At 41.4% G+C, this 22,688-nt stretch overlaps 1 protein-coding gene across 1 annotated transcript in view; it reads right to left on the bottom strand.

The window, feature by feature from the left end:
- Nucleotides 1-1,830: 1,830 nt before the first annotated feature.
- Nucleotides 1,831-22,688, bottom strand: part of PSMB2 (proteasome 20S subunit beta 2) — a 34,269-nt gene continuing 13,411 nt past the window's right edge. The window contains exons 4-6 of the mRNA XM_025856517.2: nucleotides 5,643-5,805; nucleotides 4,109-4,158; nucleotides 1,831-2,062 (exon numbers count right to left, since the gene is read on the bottom strand). Of these exons, the coding sequence (XP_025712302.1) occupies nucleotides 1,955-2,062; nucleotides 4,109-4,158; nucleotides 5,643-5,805 (321 nt within the window). The 3' untranslated portion in view covers nucleotides 1,831-1,954. The remainder of the gene's footprint in view (nucleotides 2,063-4,108; nucleotides 4,159-5,642; nucleotides 5,806-22,688) is intronic.

Below are 22,688 nucleotides of genomic sequence, written 5' to 3'. Positions count from 1 at the left end.
ATGGAATCTCGTAACTATCCCCCATGGAATAAATGCAATTTTGACCATTTCACAGATGGGAAAACCAGGAAGCAGGACAGCCTATATTTTAATAGTGGTACTCAATTGGGGCAAGCATCAGAATCACCTGTGGAGCTTTAAAAATAGATGCCCTAGAAAGAGATGCAGGAATCCAGCCAAAAGCCCAAACCCATGCATATTCATCATGGTACTAGAGGTTGAGCCAGCTGTGGTGATATGAATCATCTCTTTCCCCCCATTTATCCAACGATTAATTTCCTTCTTATGGTATAAAGCATCTACCACTGGTGTATCAAAAAGTGTAGGACATTCTAATCTGATGTTAACACAATACTGTTAGTACAAACGTTCTGATCTGTAGACAGCATCTTAGAGAGATGTTATTTTACTTCAGATAAATAAAAAACCTATCTGTATCTGGTATTAAGAGTAGCAGAGAACTGGATAAAGTAGGCCTTATCTTAGTTTAAGACCAAATGGGGTTTGAAGTTTGGTTGCTGGATTAGGAGCAGCAGCATCAACTGGAAATGTTAGAAATGCAAGATCTCAGGCCACAACCCAAACATGTAGAAGCTATAGAGGTAGGATCCAGCAAGCTGTGTGTCAATAAGCCCTCCAGGCTCAAGTTTGAGGACCACTCTCTAAAGAAACTTCCACCCAGTGGTTCTCTATCATGGTTGAAAATAAGAATTACTTGGGAAGCTTTAAAAATTATTCCTATGTCTAGGCCCCAAACCTACTTACTTAGAATCTGGGAGTGAGGGGGCGTCTGGGTGGCTCAGCCAGTTAAGCATCTACCTTCGGCTTAGGTCATGATCTTGGGGTCCTGGGATTAAGCCCCGTGTCGGGCTCCTTGCTCAGCCGGGCGTCTGCTTCTCCCTCTCCTTCTGCCCCTCCCCCTCTGTTTGTGTTCTCTCCCAAATAAATGAATAAAATCTTAAAAAAAAAGAATCTGGGAGTACAACCTAATCATGTACCCAAAAAAAGAAAACTCCCCAGGTGATTCTGATACAAAGATCCAGTTAGGAACCACTGTTTCAGTGGCACTAATCAAAAAACATCTACATTGTTCATTCCCAAAAAGCTAGATTAGGAAGTAAAACAGGTATCTGGTTAACTGCCTATAGTACATCAATTTAATAGAATAGTACACATCTGTCAACAAGAATAAGGTAGCTATATATATATATACACACACACTGATATAGCATAATCTCCAGTATAGTGTTAAATGAGAAAAACAATACGAACATTTAAAAAAAATATTTTTAAGAGGGGATATGTGTGTGTGTGCGTGCATGCGTGTGCATGCTTCATATAGGAACAACTTAGATCTTAAAGGATAGATAAGAAATTAGTAGCTTAAGTTTCCCCTGGGAAGGGAAGCAGGTGATCAAATTACAGGGAAAGGGGAAGTATTTTTTACTGTGTAACTACCTTGTAATTTCTTTTACTTTGTAAATTTCTTTACTATGTAATATTTTACTTTGTATCATTTGCATTTTTTACGGTTTGTATCACCTATTCAAATTAATTAATTTTTAAAATGTTGAGCTTAGGGGCAAAAAGAACCACTGCTTTAGAGGAATGAGACATTAGCGAGCAAAGATACATGAAAAGCCAGACGGGAAGGAAGCCGGGCAGTGAAACAAATGTGGGGCTGTCAGCTGCTAAAGGGCAATTAGAGCATTAATGAAGGGAAAGGGGCAGAAGGAAAAAGTCTTGGCAAAAAGTCCAAAGCAGATAATCCTCTCTTGACATTTCTGTCCTGAGGTGATATTAGGTAAACTGAGACTCAAACCAGAGAGCTCAATTTATCCAGATTCAGCTTTATTCTGAATTAACCATCTGTCAAGAATGCGTCAAAAGCGTAGAAAAAGATGAAGGAGCCCGTCAAAAAAGTTCCCTGGCAAGTGGAAGGGTCGGCATAAGGTTAGGAGCCCTGTTTAGGGAAGGAAATGTTGTCCAGGTCATGGATGCCATTTTTGTCAATGATTCGAACACTGAAGGTTGGCAGATTCAGGATGAAGCGTTTCTGGAGCTGCAGAGAGACATGAAGACAATCAGTCAAAAAATATTTATTGAGCACTAACTATGGGCCAGGCTCTCTTTGAGGCACTGGGCATATAAGCAGATAAAAATCCCTGCTTTTGTGGAGCTTATATTCTACTGAGGCCAGTCAGTCCTCAGACTGCAGCTGGAGGCCGGGGGGCAGTGAGCAAGAACTGGGAGATGCAGCTTGCAGCTTGTCTCTGGTCAGTCAGCTGACGAAAGAATAAGACCAGTCTAGGCTCTATTCCCCACAGCCTGCTACCAACCAGTCTGGCAAACACAGACTTCTTTTTTAAAATGTCTCAAAGTAGTAAGCCAACAAAGGAGTGACTGCCCTAGGAATAAGCTTTGGACCAAAGCAATGTACTCCTACTTCCCAAGAATTTGCTCCAGTCACCACCACCGCCCCCCCCCCCCGCCCCCTGACATTATATAAGGCCCAGGTGTATGTAGCTAGTGGAATGGTGGGAAGGATTTTGGCAGAACTGCTCTTGGAACAACCCCTACTTCTGACTCCTGCAATCCAAGCCTACCTGTGATTAAAATAACATCTCTGCACTCTCTTAAGATTCTCTGCTTGAGAGGCTGTTCCAAAGGAGCTGTGGTCTACATGCATGGAAGCAGACAGCCCCCACTAACCTGGCTAGAGATTACTGAGGAACACAGTTGGAGGAAATCTATGTTTCTGTGGCCACCCGTCCTGGATACCTCACTTAGTCTTCAGACAGAAGGCATAAAGCTCTCTACTGGCTCCCTTAGGAGCATATCCCAGAGATGTCCACCTGCCCAGGCCTAAGCCTGCCCTCCCATATTTCCCATCTCCTTTATAGCTGAGGACTAGGCATCAACAACCTATTCCATTTCCTGAGTCTCTTCTAGCTGATGACTCCTATGTTCAGAAACAAGCTCCAAAATCAAGAAAAGGTGACAATAAGGAAGGGTTTGTAAAATGATCATCCTTAGGATCCATGGTGAGTAAAGTCTCAAAGCACTTGATATGCCAGTGGCTTCTCCCTAGTGGCCCCTTGTAACACTTAGGACTGCTGGACTAATATGGCCTCTTAGCTGAATGGTTAAGGAAAGCACATGAGTTTATTCTCAGCTTCTGCTCTGGAAAGAGGATTTGCAAACAAGAGAAAGAAGGGGGCACTGTGGACTGAAAATGACAGGACTGTATAAGAGGCCAACTGACATTATGCCCAATGCTCCCACCTGCTTTCCACCCTCCTACTCTCTCACTAGACCACAAATTCAAGTTCATCCCTAGGCCACAAAAACAGCAAAAGAATTACAAAGCCTAAGGGAGCTGCTTTCTCTTCCTCCTCATCCTCCATACGGACCCCAAAGGCTCTTAGAGGAGTAGTACGGTCCGTGCTCCTGGCCTCGTAAACTAAAGGCTACTCTCCTCTTCTGCATAAAGCTTCCTAGTTGCTTTCTATTGCCTCCTGAATTCTCAGGGAAGGCTTTCTCTGCAGGACTAATGCACTACGAGGGAGCAGACAGTATGGCAACTCCAGGCGGCACAGGAACAGAGCAGGTATCAAGTCTAGGGCAGTAGTAGTTCTGAAAGTATGGCCCAGTTAGCACTGCAGCAGAATCACCTGGCACTGCTAATTACATACTCAGGCTCTACACCAGGACAAATGAATCAGAATCTGGTGGAAGTGGGAGTGGGATAGTCAAGAATCTGCTTAAAAACAAAAGCAAAAATAAATAAGCCAAAAAAAAAAAAAAAAAAGCCCCACAGTTCCCTAGATTATACACACCAAAACCTGAGAACCACTAGTCTGGATGAACCCCCTCTCCCCGAAAGTAACTAAATTGTAAAATTGACATTGATGAGGAGGAAACCCATGAGAGAAAAAAAATAAGCTTGTTACCCACGAAACTCTATCCCTGGTAGCAACTTCACATCTGGTTAGTGGGTATTTATTACACCTTCTGGCAAAGAGCAGAAAAAATGCAACCGAGGAATGGAACAATATTGGCAAACAGAGACAAACATTCCTTTCAGGATCCTGTGGGAGCTACTCACCTCCTCTAGACATTTCCTAAGAAGCTCCACTGCCCTCTCACGAGAGATAGCTGAAAGAGAACACAGAGGCCACTCACTCAAGGTTTTGCCATTAAGTCCAACTCTCAGCCACAAGTTTTACCTTTCAAACTTCTTCAGGTCAGTATGCCACACAAACGGAAACGGCAAAAAAATGCCTAGCCTTCTAGTTTGCAATAAACTTATTCCATATGCAGTGGAAGGTGCCCCAGACCCAGTGCTCTGACAGCCACAAGCCATTGCAAATTGATTTGCTACAGAGAAGGGTAAGCATGACGGAATTCTGCCTCCCATGGCCAGGGCCTGCCTCTAGAGAAGTCCAGCGGCTTGCCTCTTTTTTTATAGCCCATCCCCCTCACCCCTACACACACCCCAGCCCCCCCCTTTTAGACCAGGGCTTAAATCAGTTCCATCTGCCCTAGCCAGCTGCAAATCAGGGAAAGGGAGGACAGGGCCTGAGTTTTAGCCTCACTTTCCCAGCTGGGTCTCCGTTTAACAATGGAAAGAGAACTCATGGGATAGGGCTGAGACTCTCATAAAATCGGAGCCAAAGGAACTGCCCACAAGCATGGCACACTGGGATGACATATTATGCAGTTAGGCTTCAGGGCTGGTGGGTGGTGATTTTGGTGGGCAAGTCAGCTGTACTCCTGACAGATGCCAAATCAAGAAACAGTCACTAGGAGGCCAGGCTAATTCTTTTCAGGATGTGGCCTAGAACGCTGGCATGGCTAAGGCTGAGTGAGAGGGCAGCACCAAAAAGAGTGGAGAAGCCAGATTTTTTCCTGTACTGACAGGGAAGAATGGAATTTAAGGAGAGAAGTGGCTATGTGTGTTGCATCTACAGCCTGTAAAAGTGACAAATCCCAAGTGCTTATCGCTCACAGTGGCGAAAATCAAGGTTGAGATTGGAGTCAGAAGACAGAACTTAGCACAAAAGCACTACTGTGCTGGAAGCTCTGCCAAGCTAACAGTCTGACAAGTAGAGAGCCAGCTGCTTCTTACAGGAGGGGCAGCCATGAGGTGAAAAGAACCAAGGGAAGGGCCCAGGCTTGTGGCCTTCAAAAGCTTTAACATTTAAGCAAAGAAATCCTCAGTTGTCATGCTGGGGACCTGTTCATCCTCACAAGGTCAAAACAAACACACAAACCACTTGGTTTACTTGCTCATTCTTTATAGCTGAGATGCTAATAAGCATCCAGGCAGGGCAAAATGAGTTAAAAAACTGAAAAATTAGTTTTACTCACTACTCCAACACCCTTTAAAACAAAACAAAACAAAACAAAACCCAGCTCTGGACATAGGCAGTATCTCCTTTTGTCTGGCAAAAAAGGGACTTTTATTAGCCTTTCAATAACCCTACTGACCTGCAGGGGAGAGCAGCTTCCACAAGGTACCTGGATGTGCTTCCTAGGATCCATCCTCTATTCAAGCCCTGACCACGAAGGGGTAGTGTACAAAACCAGGAAGCAGCTTAGGACAGGACTCTGCTACTACCTAGTGTGCTAGAACTTACTTGGTGTATAGTATCGGTCCAGGATACTGAGAGTCAGGAAGGCACCATAGCCATGGGCTGCAAAAGGGGCCTTGGCCAAGGCTGCCAGGTAGTCCATGTAGTAGAGCGCTGGACCCTCATGCTCATCATAGCCAGCCAGGAGAAGGTTGACATGATACGGGGTCTGCAAAAGAAAGACACGGTCAAAGCAGTAACACCAACATCTCCTTCCATGACAAATGGGAACATTCCAATTCTTGATGAGTAAGAAAATAGCAGCAGCTAAGTAAATCATGATGAAAGTAAAACTGAAATAAATCTAAAGGTCCGAGAGTATGGTAAGAGGTAAAGGGAGGTTGGCTTCTTTTCTCTGAACGGAAGAGCACTGGGAGCACTTTAAGGTATTAAAAAAAAACCTGCTTTCTTCTTAAAGCCTATGGACAAGAACTTTTTACAAAAGCATTTCAAAGGCAAAGAAAGCATTGGTGTCCCTGTCTTTCCTAATTGCTGAAACCAACAAACACAGTTCTGAGAGCATCAGGCCATAGACTAAAGAAAGCAGCAGCCCCAACCACATCTTCCAGAATGAACAGGTTCAGTCTGGGCACTTGGACCAAAATCTCAAGTGGTAGACCGTACACCCCAGTATTAAAGAAACAACTCTTGGGGTGCAGAAGGATAGTAGGTCTCAAAAATTGAAGTCCAATCACTAAACTTTTTTTTTTATTTTTAAGTAGGCTCCACGCCCAACATGGGGCTCAAACTCACAACCCCTAGATCAAGAGCTGCATGCTCTACCCAACTGAGCCAGCCAAGCACCCCTCAAATCCCTAAACTTTTAGTGCAGATAGTAATAATGGAAGTCCATAAATACGCTAGAACTGTGGAAACATAGTAATACTAGAAGAACTATAGTTTTAAGTGAAATGCAAAGAACCTTGACTATATCTGCCTTGCTCTTCATCTCTAAACGGATGCTTATTTTTTTTTTTCGACACCAGCTGGGCTGTTCACCATGTTAAACTGAGCCTGTCTAGGCCCCTAGGCATCAGTGGGGAGACTCCCATTTTACAGGGCTTCCTTTTTCACTGCAAAATGTGTTTTTCATCTTACATTTGCCTCAGTGGGTAGTGAGCAGGCCTTGCTCAAGGTTATGTGCCCATATATTCAATTAAATGCATATTAATGAAACAATATATTTACACGCCCTTTTATAGAGCCTAAAGTAATAACAGCTAGTGGTCTTAAAAATGACATCTCACATTCTTTGAACAATGATTAACATGGGCATTCGGAAGCTTGAAGAAACTCAGGTGAGAAGAACACCTGAAAATATTATACACTTACTTGGAACTCCAAGCCAGTTTTCCTAGTAACATTTCAGTTCCTAAAGATACAGAGTAGCCCTAAACTGCAAACAAGTTTCTGCCTTGGGGATAAGACGGTGGACCTCTGAGAGGAGGAAGAACTGACTAGCAGTAGTCAAGTCTTCTGAGAAAATAATTACCTGCCTGTCACATTTCCTGGTGAGCAGTGTGCTATACTCTGCCAGGCTCTGGAACTCTTTGCCACATTCTGCAACTATGTTTTTAGTAAGTCTGACCTTAGGCAAGACACTTAACCCCTATGAGCTTCTGTTTCCTTATGTGTAAAACTGGGTTAATTAATCCTTTGCTTTCTATTTTCCAGGGAGTATGGTGAGAAAAAATAATAGAGGTGAGCATCCCAAACTCTGGAAGAAAATATGCTACCTAAATTTCCTAGTATATTAGCCATACCCCAGTCTCCTTTCAATAGCTTACTACTTTAAACAAAGACAAAACTTTAAATTAGCTAAAGATAAGAATATTTATCTAATAGAATTTTTTTTCTGAGTGTGAAAACAGTACTGTAAAATCAGGCAGACATAGAATACCTTCGTGTTGTTATGGTTAAAAGCGGAATAGCCAAGAGGAAACAGAGAGAAGAACAGGGGCGGAGGGAGACGGAGATGGCAGAGATGGGGATTCTAGCTGGTTCTCCTCCCCAAGAAATTTCATAATCAAGTCTCTTAGCTATCACAAAAAAAGTTCATCTTTCTGCTAAGATGTTAACTGTACTATTCTTTGTTCACGGGCCAAAATACCCACCGTATGGTCAACCAGAACAATTTTATCACGTTGCAATGGTAAGTTAAGGATCTATTCAGCTACCCCGAGAAGTCTAAGCACCAGAACCCAGATATGTTCTGTCCAGTGAGGGTCTGGCCTGTACTCTGACATTACGCTATCCTGTGTTTAAAACACGTGATTTTAAAAGCCACCACCAAAAGATTTTACATGAAACTTTATCAATGGAATTTCAAAAACAAACTGTATTGCTTAACTGGTCCATATAATATCATTTATTTATGCTGAAGCATCTGATACACGCACTCATCAAAGTCGGTATTCAGAAGCCACAACACGTGGCAGAGAAGATAACTCACAAATTATTGTGTGACTTTGAATTACCAACTTTTGCAAGTGTGAGATACTCAAGCATAAATAAATGGTGTTATCTAGACTAATTAAATCAATACATCTGTGTAACAACTTGCAGTTTCTGAAATTCTTCTGACAATGCTCCATCAAAGATCTCTGGCTCACACTAGTTTTTTAAAATTTCAAATAAAGTCTTGCATACTGTCACTCCTGCTCCTCTCAGAATCATAGTCAAAGTGATAAAGCCATAGTTATGGGTTTCTTGACTGTTACAGTCCCTCATATTCTTGATTCCTTATCACTTTCCTGGAATGAGACAAATTCCAAGCCTTTCAATTTTGTGCTATTCTGACCACATACACATGTGTGACTGCTGGTGGTGTGTTTAGGGAAATACTTATGTGTAAACTACAACCCACCTATTCAAATATTTATGCCAATTTTAAGTACCATGAAGGCAGGATTATGTATGGTTTGTTCAATGATATACAAGCATATAGTACATGCTCAATAAATATTTGCTGATTGAGTAATAATCATACCAGAAAGCATTACACATTTTAATTTATATGTGGCTAATGCCTAGTATCACAAGATGAGGAAAATCACTAAACAAATAGCAGAAAGTGATAGGTCATACTTCCAAGAATTCACTCAAGTCTAAATAGACTGCCAGGGGCGCCTGGGTGGCTCAGTCGTTAAGTCAAGACCTGCCTTCGGCTCAGGTCATGATCCCAGAGAGCCCGGAGTTGGGCTCCTTGCTCAGCGGGGAGCCTGCTTCTCCCTCTCCCAATTCCCCTGCTTGTGTTCCCTCTCTCACTGTCTCTCTCTCTCTCTGTAAAATACATAAGATCTTAAATAAATAAATAAATAAATAAACAGACTGCCAGCATCTCTCTGAATGCCCACACATTGCTGCTTTTTGCTAGACTCCTAGGTCCTTCTCTTTCTACCTCCCTTCAGACATGGGTTGCTAACTAAGAAAAATCGAGGATACAGGTCAGGTATTTAGAATTGAACGAAGGGGGAATGATAGCATAAATAAGTATTTTAGGAAAAAATAGCTGGGTTACACTATATAGTTAGACTGGAGTTCGAAATCTGGCTGTCTTACCAATGTGTGGCCTTAGAAAAGCTAGTCATTCAACTTCTCTGAATTTTAGTGTTCTCATTAAAAACAGGCTAAGACATACACAAAAGAGCTAGAGTGAAGACTGAAAGAGATAATGCATATAAACAATAAGCACAGTGCCTAAGACATAATAAAGACTCGATAAATGCTAAAATTATCACCAGAGAAACACAATCACCTATGAAGTTCACAGTGCCCATGAAATACACCGGGCAAGTACTCAGGAGAAGCCCACCTACTCCTAGCACTGAAATATAATTCCTCATATACGGCTTCATAAAGGGACCTGGAAGGATGTTAATTAACAAGTGCCTAGCACACTGCCTGACACATGGGAAAAATGCAGTAAATGACAGTTTCCTCCTCTCCCCTTCCCAGACTCTTTTCAAGGGCCCCAAGGTGATTGTATTCACTGTCAAAGACATTCACAAGCATCTTAACTTAAAGCATATCCACTTCACAGCCAACCTACCCTAACCTATCTTGAGACTGATCACAGGCCTGGAGACCTAGAGATCTTCTGGAAGCCTGAAAAAATAAAAACAAAAACAAACCCTACATGCAGACTTGGAGAGTAAGTACCATTTACTTATTTATTAAGTACTTTCATGCAGTTTCTGCCACTATAGATATGTCCACCTCAGTGCCAGGTCTCACTTTCTAGCTACTTTTTCATCAGTTCCACTCTATCCCATAATCAGTATTCCCTGTGAGAATCTGCCAATTATTCCGGCAAAATAGGAATACTAATCAATCATGACAGATTTGCTAGGAAACCTCTATCCTTTACAAAGTAATCCTTGTTTTGTGCATGATAGAATCTAGTCTTTGGTTGTCACCATCATTCTAATTATTTAGATAGCAAGTCTAAGTAATGAAACAGTTATGAGGTCCCCAAGGCAAGGAACTGTATCTTCTATGTCAAGGCATCCTTCACAACAAAGGCTAGGACTGAATATTATATACAATTTTGAACTAACCTAAGCATCCAGATGACCAATAAATGAATCCAAACATTTAGATGAGACACTCTCTGCCCAATAGCCTTAAGGATCACCATTAATGGTTTGCAGTGCTAACACCAAAATGCTTAGTTTTAAAGTTGTATATCTAATTGATAAACAAAGAAAAAATTTAAATGAACCATCCTGGTAACAATATGAATTTTAGCTTCTAAAACAAGGTACCACCAAAATTTTGCCTCCTTTTACAAGTGGGGGGTGGGCAATGCTAGACAGTGACAAATGTGCTACCTTTTCCTCCCTTGAAAAAAAAAAACACATGATGGGGCGCCTGGGTGGTTCAGTCAGCTAAGTGTCCGACTTTTGATTTCAGCTCAGTTCGTGATCCCAGGGTCCGGGGATCTAGCCTGGCATCAGGCTCCCTGCTCAGCGGGAAGTCGACTTGTTTTCCCTCCATCCCTCCCCCTGCTTGGGCTCTCTCTCTCTCTCTCTCTCAAATAAATAAAATCTTAAAAAAAAAAATACACAAGAGGTGCCTGGGTGGCTCAGTCAGTTAAGTGTCTGACTCTTGATTTCAGCTCAGGTCATGATCTCAGGGTTGTGAGATCGAGCCTAGCGACAGGCTCCACACTGGGCAAGGAGCCTGCTTAAGATTTATTCTCTCCCCCTTCTGCCCCCCGCCCCCATACATGACGTAAGGTTATTTTAAAGTGGAGAGCTTTAAGTCATTTTGAGATTTCTTCATCTATACAACAGGGATAATAACAGTAAATGTAAAGTGTCCAATGCAAATGCCTCTTAGGCAGTTAATAATACAGATTAGTTATTATCACCATAATCACCACGACTGGCACTTTTAGGATCTGACTGCATTATTAACAGATCTGACTAGAGGGGTGCCTGGGTGGTCAGTTAGTTAAGCGACTGCCTTTGGCTCAGGTCATGATCCTGCAGTCCCAGGATCCAGTCCCGCATCAGGCTCCCTGCTCAGCAGGGAGTCCGCTTCACCCTCTGACCCTCCTCCCTCTCATGTGCTCTCTTTCTCTCTCTCATATAAATAAAATCTTTAAAAAAAACAGATCTGACTAGATGATAATATCAAGATATCCCACTAAGAACCAAACAAATCACCCCCTTTTTTGGTTGCAAAAAGGGATAAAATTTAAACCAGGGAAATTAGCCAGTAAGCACATCTCTTGTGTACTTCTCCCTGGGATTGAAATGGACTTCCTAATACCTGTGCCCTGTAGAACTGAGCTCGGTTCCACTTTGTGTATTTGGGCGTGGGATGGTACACACATACAAACTTTCCTCAAGTTAGGTGGAACATTTCCCCCCTTCCAACTCCTGTATATACAACTCCTTGTATATTCCCTCTCTCATGAAAAAGAAACACTGCAGTGACTAAGAAGAGTGTGAAATTCCATAAATTTTACAGCTAAAGAGAACAGTTGTGATAAATACACTGAAACAACAAAATCAGCAATGAGAGTCTGGGCGGTGACAAGCAGCGGTGTGACATCTGGCGGAAGCCAAAGTCACAGCAAGGGGGAGAGAGGTGGGCGTGAGGAAGCATCCCGCCGAGCGTGGACACAGAAAAAGAGAGGAATTGACAGTCTTCCTTTGGAGCCAGGCCAGCCTTTGCCACCTCTAATTGAATAGGACGATGTCGCTAGGAGTGAGGTGCTTTGGAGGTGCGGTTTCTTTTGCACTGTGCTGTACCTTGGAACATTAAGCAGTGTGTGAAGCATACTTCCATTCCTGAAGTAATGTGGAAGGAGATGCAGAACCACCAACAGGACAGAGGAGTTTGTCTAGTGATGACAGTGTTTTAGTAAATAGACTTCTAAATACACTAAACAGAGACTGGGCTTTGGAGGGACAGTGCGTGCTATTTCTTTCTTTTTTTTTTTTTAGATTTTATTTATTTATTTGAGAGAGAGAGAATGAGAGAGAGAGAGAGAGAGAGAGAGCACATGAGAGGGGGAAGGGTCAGAGGGAGAAGCAGACTCCCTGCTGAGCAGGGAGCCTGATGCGGGACTCGATCCTGAGACTCCAGGATCATGACCTGAGCCGAAAGCACTTAACCAACTGAGCCACCCAGGCACCCCACGTGCTATTTCTTTCACCCCAGTTGACTGTCAAAGCTTCCTAAAATCCCATCTTTGGCACTGAGAGTATTTCACAAAAATGCAGTTTACAGAATAGAAGAAAGCTCAACTAGTTTGTCCAGCATCCCTTTTACAAATGTGGGGACTCAAGTTCAAAGAAGGGACAGTGATGTGCCCTAAGCCACACAGCTAATTAGTGTCAGGACCAGAATTTTAGGCTTCTGATTCCAAGTCTTGTGTGCTTTTCTAGGAAACCATGCTGCCTCCACAAAATGGAAATTAGTGTGAAAATATGATTCAATATGTAAATGTCAGTTTCACACTCAAATATTTCAGGATATACTATTTTGCATACCAATATCTACTGTTCTCTATTTCATGTATCACATCTTACATGACCAATAGTATTTTAAGTTTTAAAAGGGCAGGTATAATGTCAGACCACATGACTCCCCCAAAGGGTATAAAACTATATAAAACATGTAGTAAGTACTCAATAAATACCTGTGATAAGCAGATACCAATACCATAACTGCTTTGCCAATCCCCAATTTTACAAATTCATTAATAAACAAAATGGATCAGTTATCATTTCCTTATACTGATGCTCTGAACTCTGAATCAGGAGCTTGTTTCCAATAATCAATAGAATTCACTAGCTACCTGCTCTGCATGGGTTTTGATGGCATAATTTTAAAATTTCAATGTCGGGGCACTTGGGTAGCTCAGTTGATTGAGTGTCTGACTCTTGATTTCAGCTCCAGTCATGATCTTAGGGTTCCTGCGTCAGGCTCCGTGCTCAGTGGGGAGTCTGCTTGAGATTTTCTCTCTCTCCCTCTGCCCCTCCCTGCCCCCCCGCCAGCATGCTTGTGCTCTCTCTCTCTATAAATAAATAAATTTTAAAATTTCAATGTCAATTTTGCCATTTTAATTAAAGGACTTTGTACCTATACTGGAATTGCAATGTTTACTATATCAAACACTTTATTAAACACTTTATTAAAAAAAATCTCAGAGATTTCAGGAACTTCCACCTGTCTTCACAACCTATGTACCTTTTCTAAGCTCTAAAAGACTGTGGCTCTATGGATGGGGCTGGGGAAGAACAGCTATCCCTAGCACCTAAACAATATAGGTCATGTGTATTCTGACATTAATCCTCTCCAACACAGTCCTTTTTAAGGAAACCCATCAATCTCTTTTTCTAATAACAATGGTAATTATGCCTTAAGTATAAATGTACACAATTTATAAAGGGCTTCAACCAAATCCTGCAAGAGCTGAGAACAGAACATAGGATAATTATGAAATAATTATCACTCCACTTTTGCACTTAAAATGTGACTATATTTTTATTATTATTTTTGAAAGATTTTATTTTTTTTAAGATTTTATTTATTTGACAGAGAGATAGAGAGAGAGCATAAGTAGGCAGAGAGGCAGGCAGAGAGAGAGGGAGAAGCAGGTTCTCCGCTAAGCAGGGAGCCTGATGCAGGACTCGATCCCAGCACCCTGGGATCATGACCTAAGCCAAAGGCGGCTGCTTAACCGACTAAGCCACCCAGGCGCCCCAAGATTTTACTTTTTAAAGTAATCTCTACGCCCAATATGAGGCTCGAACTCACAACACCAAGATCAAGAGTTGCATGCTCTACCGACTAAGCCAGCCAGGTGCCCCTTTATTTTACATTCAATAGATGTTACTTAGCATTTACTACGGGTGCTGGTGGATATGGGAACATGTATACCTAGTGAATTAGGTGATTTCAGCAGGAAGCAGAGGAACTGGAATGATACTGTCACTGGCTTCCTAAAGAATATGAACTTCACCATGTAACCAAAGAGGAGCCAGTGAAAACCACTCCTATTCCCCTGCTGAGCCAAGCCTTTCTCATGTCATAGGACACTGCAGAAGCAGTAGGGATGGCAGGGGAGAAATGGAATATGAGATATATTTAGAAGGTAGAATTAACAGGAATTAATAACTAGTAGAATAGAAGCTGAGAGAGAAAGAGGAGTAAGGGGAAAGATGGTAGAGCAAACATAAAAAACGCAATTTGGATCCCATGAGCTTAAGCTGAGCTGTCCAGAGGCAGCTGGAAAGAGAAAAGAGTGTACAACCCAAGTTAGGAGCCTGAATGAAGAGCCAGCCAGTTAGGAGGTTTCATTTCCACAAACACTCATTCCTGTGTTCACATGTGGAAGAAAGATAGTGAACAATTACAACAGGACACTGGCAGAGCTATTCCTTGCCACGAGACCACAGAGAAGTTGAGGGTGACGTGTGTGTGTATGTGTTTAGGGTGGGGGGGTGGGGTGGGAGTAGTACAGAGAAACTTTGCCTGGAAAATGCTGAACTGGGTCTTAACTGGCAATTAAAAGTTAGCCATTTGGACACAGGAAAGTACATTCAGGCATGAATGACTGGTGAAGTGGCAGGGTCAGCAAAAGCAGAGAGACAAGAAAGAACATACAGCAGGCTGGGGAGTGCGAGTGACTGGGCATGAAGTGGAGAAAGCCAGTGTGACAAGAGTGAGGTAGCTCAATAGTGGAAGGGGACAGATGAAGCAAAGGCTGATCTCGAAGACTGTGCACTGCTAAGTTTAAGAGAGACGTTCTGGAGAGCTAAGAAGAAACTGGACTTTCTTTTATGATCACAAGCTGGGACCAGCTCTGTTACCCACTGTTTCCACTTACAGGGGGAAAAAAAAGGAGGTATAAAGTTGGAAGTTGGCGTTTCCTCCTAATCCTCTGACTGAAAAAACTAGGAGTTTAAGCTGATCAGAATACTATACTGAGCTTCGCAACAAGGAAACTAACTGCCTGATTTGCCTTTTCTCTTGTTTCAGATACATTTATCTTTGTAGCACTAAAAAACAAAGCAGCCCATATTTATAGATTCTCACAATGACTTAAGAAATACAGAAGCAAGTAAACCTTTGATTTTTAGAGGCCCAAGACAAAATAAAAGCATTACCCTGAAAATGAGACTGTCTAACCAAGATTTTCCTTTTTCTTTTCTCCGCTGTAGGTCCTTCTCTGAAAGTCTATTTGGTGTACCTGTTTGATGCCGGCAGATGTGAAATCATCATAATATAAGAACGGTCCTCACTTTCCTTTATAATGATTTGCTCATGTCAAATGTTTTGCTTAACACACTGGCAACAATTCTTGTTCAGCAATGTTACTGCAATTACAACCAACATGTTAAACTTTAAAAGCAAACACCTTTTAAATTATTATTTGAATAAACTATGATTTTAAATGCTGTAAGTCAGAAGACAGAGATGTATTTTTGTGAAAAAAGCAATGACGGACTGAGATCAAATGCGGCTTTATCACTTTACATTTGTTACTTGAGATAAGTCATTTGGCCCTGGAGCTGCAAGTGCCCCACCTGAATACGGGGATGGTACTGCCTGCCTGACAGCTGTGAGGAATAGAGTGCTATTCTGTGTTCAAGTTTCTGAAAGAAGGCCTAGTAAGTAGTAGGTGCCCAATAAGTGTCAACTGACTCTGAATTTTAGGAGCAAAAAAATTAAATATTGTGTATATATCAATTTTTAGCAAAACTAGATTTTAAAGTTCTCCTTCAATAATTCCAAAATTTCTGTAAATTTTACTTCTCTAAAGCCATCACTAACCCCAAGTTTGATCTTATCGTAATCTTATCATAATTAGAAGTTTAGAAATTTAATGAGTTGAAATGCAACATGGCACAGATGCCTTATTATACCAACTAGTTAACACGGTATTTGTTTTCTACATTAATTTTACTTGCTAATCAAAAATACTGCTTTCTCCCAAATAACATCAAAATAAAATTGCTGATTATGCAATGGTAAAACCAACAACACCATGTCTGCAACAAGGCCACTTGAATTTTTTCATGAGCTGGCAGTTTCCAGGGAAAATTTAAGATTCCATATACCTTTAAGTCAAGTTCTCAAAAATTTAAGTGCAGAAGCCATGCTTCATACACTACAAGGCAAATATTAGGTTGTACATGCTAAGCATGCCCATGAATATCTATGGATATTGAACATCAGAGCTGATTCACCTTCCTGAGTTAATAAATAAGTCTGCTGGGAAAGACTATTTAGGACTATATATATGATTGTATATGTTTCTGGATGTCCACAGCAACCAGATATAGAATACTAAGGAAATTCTGGGGAAAAGAGAGTTTAGGAGTCCTTCTACTAGAACACAGTGCTCCCCATTAGCAGCCTAAGTTCAACACAAGTTACTCTTACCTCTTCAATTGATATGGAAGCTCCTCATTGGTCTCCGTGCTTCTCTTTTCTTTCCCCAAACAGTTCACCAAAGAGGAGCCAATGGTCTAACCAAATCTCATCTGATCATACTAACCCCCTCCTAGTCAACAAGCTTCCAGAGAGCTCCACTGCTTTAGCATAAAGCTTTTTCATCAAAGTCTTCATAACATGGACTACCCCTCTAATTTCAATCTCTTCCATTCCCCTAAAAATCTCAGCCATATTTAACAAACTATTTAGAGTGTGGATTTTATATATGTAGAACACGTAGAGATATGTATTTATATTTGTTTTTCAATCAGTAGAGCCCTAATTTACATACAGTACCCAAATGGTTAAAACAGCTAAAAAATTAGGAGGCGGCTCAGACAACTATTTGTCCCCACCCCAAACATCATTAGCAAACCCCTGTGCCTGACTTAACACACTCTCACATACCTCTTTGGTCTGTGCTTCTGGTTTTCCTTTTTGCTTCACCTTTGCCTTAATGACAGCTGGTTCTTTTTAGGCTCTGGTTAGGTTCTGTTCCCAGAGCACCTATCTATCTGTATGGCCATTGTGGCACTTGTCACTCTGCAGTGCAATTCCTCCATTTAAGGCACTCACTGAGCTCTGCACCTGTTTCCCCAGCCCCAAGGACAATGCAGGCTGTAGATTTACTGAATGAATGACTATCAGCCCCTGTGGAACTTCTCAGCTATAAAAAACTGCACACATTAGGAGGCATCAGAAAGGCAATGCAGAGTTTTGGCAGGTTACTTGAGTTTATAAAGATTCAGAGATCATTATTTCCTCTCCCTGGTAGCAGGCATCAGAAAGGCAATGCAGAGTTTTGGCAGGTTACTTGAGTTTATAAAGATTCAGAGATCATTATTTCCTCTCCCTGCCTTTTTTCTTTCCAAACTAATTAATCCTATTTGCTCTATGGTCTACACTCAAAAGCAATGGCAAATCTGAACTTACTTTCTTCAACTTTTCAAAAAATGTTTTATGCTTTCTTCCCTTTTTACCATTCTTTTTATTTGCTTAAACCTTTTTTGAAGTAACACATACATATAAAGTTGCATAAAATATACACACACAGCTTAATGAATGAGTACACATGTAACTACCTCCTACGCTAAGAAGCAGAACAGTGAACTCCTTCCCCCTTCAAAAACTTCCCACTGTCCAGGGCGCCTGGGTAGCTCAGTCAGTTAAGCGTCTGCCTTTGGCTCAGGTCATGATTTCAGGGTCCTGGGATCAAGCCCCACATGGGGCTCCCAGCTCAGTGGGGAGTCTGCTTCTCCCTCTGCCCCTATCCCCACTCATGCCTGCTCTCTCTCTCAACTAAATAAAATCTTAAAAAAAACCCCAAACTTCCCACTGTCCTTCACTTTAAATAACTGTTTTTGGGGAGAGTATAGGAAAACCCCCCAGAATTTTTGGGATCAGCCCCTGAATTCATATGCCTTCATGATCCTGGGCCAGGCCAAAACAAGACATCAAGCTGAACCACATATTGTATACCTGAAACTACAATAACACTGTATGTTAACTATACTGGAATTAAAATTAAAAAAATAAAAATAAAGGCATTAGGGACTATGGGTGGTTGGGGGGACACGGGAAGAGGCATCAAGATGTCAGAGAATATGTGTATTTGTATCTGTGAGTATGTGTGAGGGAATGCCCACACAGGCCAGGTTTAAAGCAATCCTAAAAGGTACAGTAAACCTGTACTTCTAATGGTAAACATTTTCAAAATAAAAGCATGTTTTTACTAAGCAGACACAGTAGTCTGCTGCTTCTGGCTTAAACCAAGCCTTAATAGGAAATCGCATGATTTTCAGTACACAAGTTTCAAAACAGTATCAATTTAGACCAGTTACCTTCAACCCCATTGTGGGTAGGAAAGATGCTTTAAGTGAAAAGTTGGCATTATGGGGTTGCACAATCCCAGCTATCCAATAAGCTCATTCCATCCAACCAGAACAGGGGTTCTCTCTGCTCACAGCAGGCATCCAACAGGGTAGCACATACATGCTCTCTGAGTGAGAAAGCAACACCTTCTCACATACAACCCCCTGGAGAGAGATGGGGAGGGGAGGGAGGAGGACTTTACACCTGCAAACTCCTAACTCGATCAGCACTAGGGCTGGGAAAAATAGCACATATTTAAAAAAAAAAAAAAAGGATTCCTGATAAAGCCAGTAACTTTCAAAGAAGGATCTTCTTAAGCCATTTTTTCTTAGAAGATGAGTAAGTATAATGATTCAACAACCAAGTCTTTGTCTTCCTAATGGACTTAGTCAAGCCCTAATGACTGTATAAGCGACCTGCTTTAAAGGGCAGCTGTCAGAATTCTTATTCCTCTTAGTAGGAAAACACTATAAGCACAAAGTGTTGTCGTATTAATTAAGGCATCTCAACTTGAAGGCATATCTGTCGCTGGGCCGTAGGATAATCAAAATGACCACTAAAAATAGAACAGTGTTATCTCCAATGGGGCAGACATAAGCCACCCCCAATCCTAAGAGACTCCTGTGAGATGTGACCTGGGATGCACACGTGTACCACTGAATATCCACTGACATGTAGCCATATGTTTTCAGTTTTTACTGTATGTCCTATTCAGGCTAGGAAACAAAATAATTAACAGACATTAACTCTTGACCCATCTAGTTAGCTGACTAGCTGACTAAGGTCTGGTGCGAAAGAACTGCTCTCCAGGTCTAAAAGAACTGCTGCTTGCACTGAAATTCCGTGAGTTTCATGATGAACATCTTGATTTTTTTTTCCCCCAATTTCCCCATCACCAAAAGTAAGCCAGCTCTGTCTGTCAAGATGCCCAGGCTGTGTGGCAGTGGTGTCAAAGGCTGCCATTTGCTCCAAGGCACTGCCATCTGTGGCAGCAAAACATTTTGTCTCCGGAAAATAAACACATCTGCCTTTGCCAGTGTCCTCCCACTGTGTTGCCCATCTGGAACAGGTGAGCTGGAAGGCAAGCCTGGGCATCGGTGAGAAGGGGGTGAGCAGGGGAGACAAGGCCTCAAGGGAGATGGCACATGAGGAAGAAGGTAGTGCTGTGTCATGTCACATCCTGCTAACCATATTCGCCAAAAAGCATGTGAAATTACCCTTGTTAGTGATATTTTAATCATATGTAACAAATGGTTGGTCGTGTTTAGAGGACAAGACCTGCAAAGTCAAGGTTTCACCAGGGCCATCTGCTCACACATCACATGACCTCACTGGTAACAATAAACAGATGATGTCTTTGTGCCAGCGACCAAAGGCAAGAGGACAATGACTCTCGTGGTCAGATTAGAAGGTCAAAGCTACCAGGATTCTTCTAGGACAAGACCACACTATCCATGCCTACTGTAAGCCAGATGAAACACACTCAACGTCAGGTCAGAGTGTTGGGATAAGTCATGGTCACTTCCAAAAATTACTAATACCTGAAATTCTTTCCAACACGTTCTTTACCTTTCCCTGAAAAAAATAAATTCAAGTCTGGTTATGGTCTTGACATCAGATCTTTAAATTATACTATTTGGGGGCTAGAAGAAACCATAAAAATTATCCAATCAAATTCTCTCTTTCTCCCAAGGTTTTTTCAACTACCTCACAAGAGAGGTGGTGCTAAACCTCCTGAAGCAGGGCTCTTTGAATTACACCACAGGTTTCCAAACTTCGGTGGGCAGGGGACCATGAAGCTGCATTTTTCAAATAAAATCTCATATGGAATCCCAATATACAAAATAGATAAAAGTTGTGCTGATCTATATGAAGCAGAGCTAAAGTTTCACCACACTGGTCTTCCTTGGTGACTTTCCTGAAGGCAGCTTCATGGAAGAGAGTTTGAAAACCACCACACCAGGCTGGCTGATTATTTTTCCAACTCATTATTTCCATTTTTTAGGTGCTAAGCAATAACAAGTATAGCCTTATAAAAAAATAAATTACCAGAGGCTCATCAAGTACTTGGCAGAAAAGGTTCTATGAGAATACTCTGGCCAGTGAGTAGCAGCAGTAAAGCTACTGAAGATTACATACCGTGGAGGGCAACGTTCTACTCTAAGCCTTGCCATGCCACATTCCCCAAGGGTATCAGGTCTGGCTGGCTCATACCTCAGTCTCCACATATGCAAAATAGAGATCTGGGCAGATAACAACAGATAATTTTAGGGTATTTACATACTATACCAAATATGCCACCTAATTCATTTCAAGCAAGAAATAGCCCGATTATTATCACTTTCTCTTCTACAGCCCATTAATCAAATCATAAGGATAATTTAAATAAGCATCATGCAAACTATGCCTATAAGCCATTACAAAATTTTCAAAATAATCCTATTAAAAATCCAAATAGCATGTTCTTAATGATGAAGTCATTATTAAATACTATTTTCAGGGAGGTATCATTCACTTATTCAAAATATATTTTATTAAACCAATGGTTAATTCTCAGTTCTTGTAATTTGCCACATTTGATCACTCCTTCCTTCATAACAGATGAAGAAAGTGAGGCTCAGCAAACATAAGTGACTTAGTGAAGATCACAGAAACTAGTACATATGAGAGAAAAGATTAGGACTCTGATATATGTGACTCCAAAACCCATGCTCGAAGAAGCCTCATAAATAATCAAAACTGGGGAGTCAAACCCATAGCAAAAAGCCTAATAAGCCCTTTTCCTGCTCCTTGGGGTATAATGAGGGGGAGATCAACTTAAATGTACACATGCATTTAAATAAAACTGGAATGAAGCCTCTTGATTTTTCCCCCACTCTGTGTTTTTTTTCCATCTCTTCCTGCTGATTTCATCTTTAATTTCATAGTACCTGGTGAATCAACTGACTGGGTGGCTAAGTCAGTTAAGCATCTGACTTTGGCTCAGGTCATGATCCTGGGGTCCTGGGATTGAGCCCTGCAATGCTCCCTGCTCAGTGGGGAGTCTGCACTCCCTTTCCCTCTGCCCCTCCCTCCACTCGTGCTCTCTCTCGCTCTCTCAAATAAATAAATAAAATCTTTAAAGAAAATGTTAATAAAATTCCCTTCCAATATATAAATGAACAGTAACATTTTCAGTGGTATCTGAGTACCAACTGGATGATATTTATTCAGCAAATATATATATATTTTTTAAGATTTTATTTATATATTTGAGAGAGAGAGCAAGAGAGAGCAAAAGCAGTGGGAGTTGCAGAGAGAGAGGGAAATGCGGGGCTCAATCCCAGGACCCTTGGATCAGGACCTGAGACAAAGGCAGACGCTTAACCTAATCAGCCACCCAGGCACCCCTATTCAGCAAATATTTACTCAACGCCTACAATGGGCACATATTTATACCTTATCTATATAATCCTACCTAGAGATCTTTTTTTTCTTTAAATTTTATGATGAGAGAGAGAACGCATGTGCATGTGTGCACTGGAGCTGAGGGAGGGGCAAAGGGAGAGGAGAGAGAGAAGCCCAAGTAGACTCCATGCCGAGCACGGAGCTGGAAGTGGGGCTGGACCTCATGACCCCAACATCACAACCTGAGCCAAAATCAATAGTCAGACACTCAACCACTGAGCCACCCAGGTGCCCCCTGATATGGAGATCTTGACACTTTAATAGAACTAGAAATTTTATACTTCCCCAAATGCACAAACATACTTGTACATTAGTCGGGTAACTAACTAAGGAGACAGTATGAAAGAGTACAGTATTTGAATTTAGAATCTTACCTCAGACTTTTACAGGCTATTCCTGTGTCTTTGGTATACTTGGACACATAACAGAAATACTCTTTATTATTAACCAGTCTAAGTAGGCTTGTAAATAAAACGGGGATAACATTCATTTTATGGTGTCATGTAACTATCTAGAATAGCGCCGTTCAAGAGAACCTCCTACGATGATGAAAATGTTCTATATCTGCAATGTCCAATATGGTAGCCATTCGCCACATGTGGCTACTGAGCACTGAAAAGTGGCTACTGAGCACTGAAAAGTGGCTAATGTGACTGAGGAACCAAATTTTTTATAGAAATAAAAGTTTATTTTTCATTCAAACTCCAAGAGACTCTCACCTAGGAACCAAACTTTAAATTTTATTTAACTTTTATTATTTAAAATTTTAATTGC

Source organism: Callorhinus ursinus, unplaced genomic scaffold, assembly GCF_003265705.2.
Source record: "Callorhinus ursinus isolate GAN/ISIS: 27379988/994484 unplaced genomic scaffold, GSC_fseal_2.0 scaffold18, whole genome shotgun sequence".
Classification (NCBI taxonomy): Eukaryota; Metazoa; Chordata; class Mammalia; order Carnivora; family Otariidae; genus Callorhinus; species Callorhinus ursinus.
This window is presented reverse-complemented; position numbering and strand designations above follow the sequence as displayed.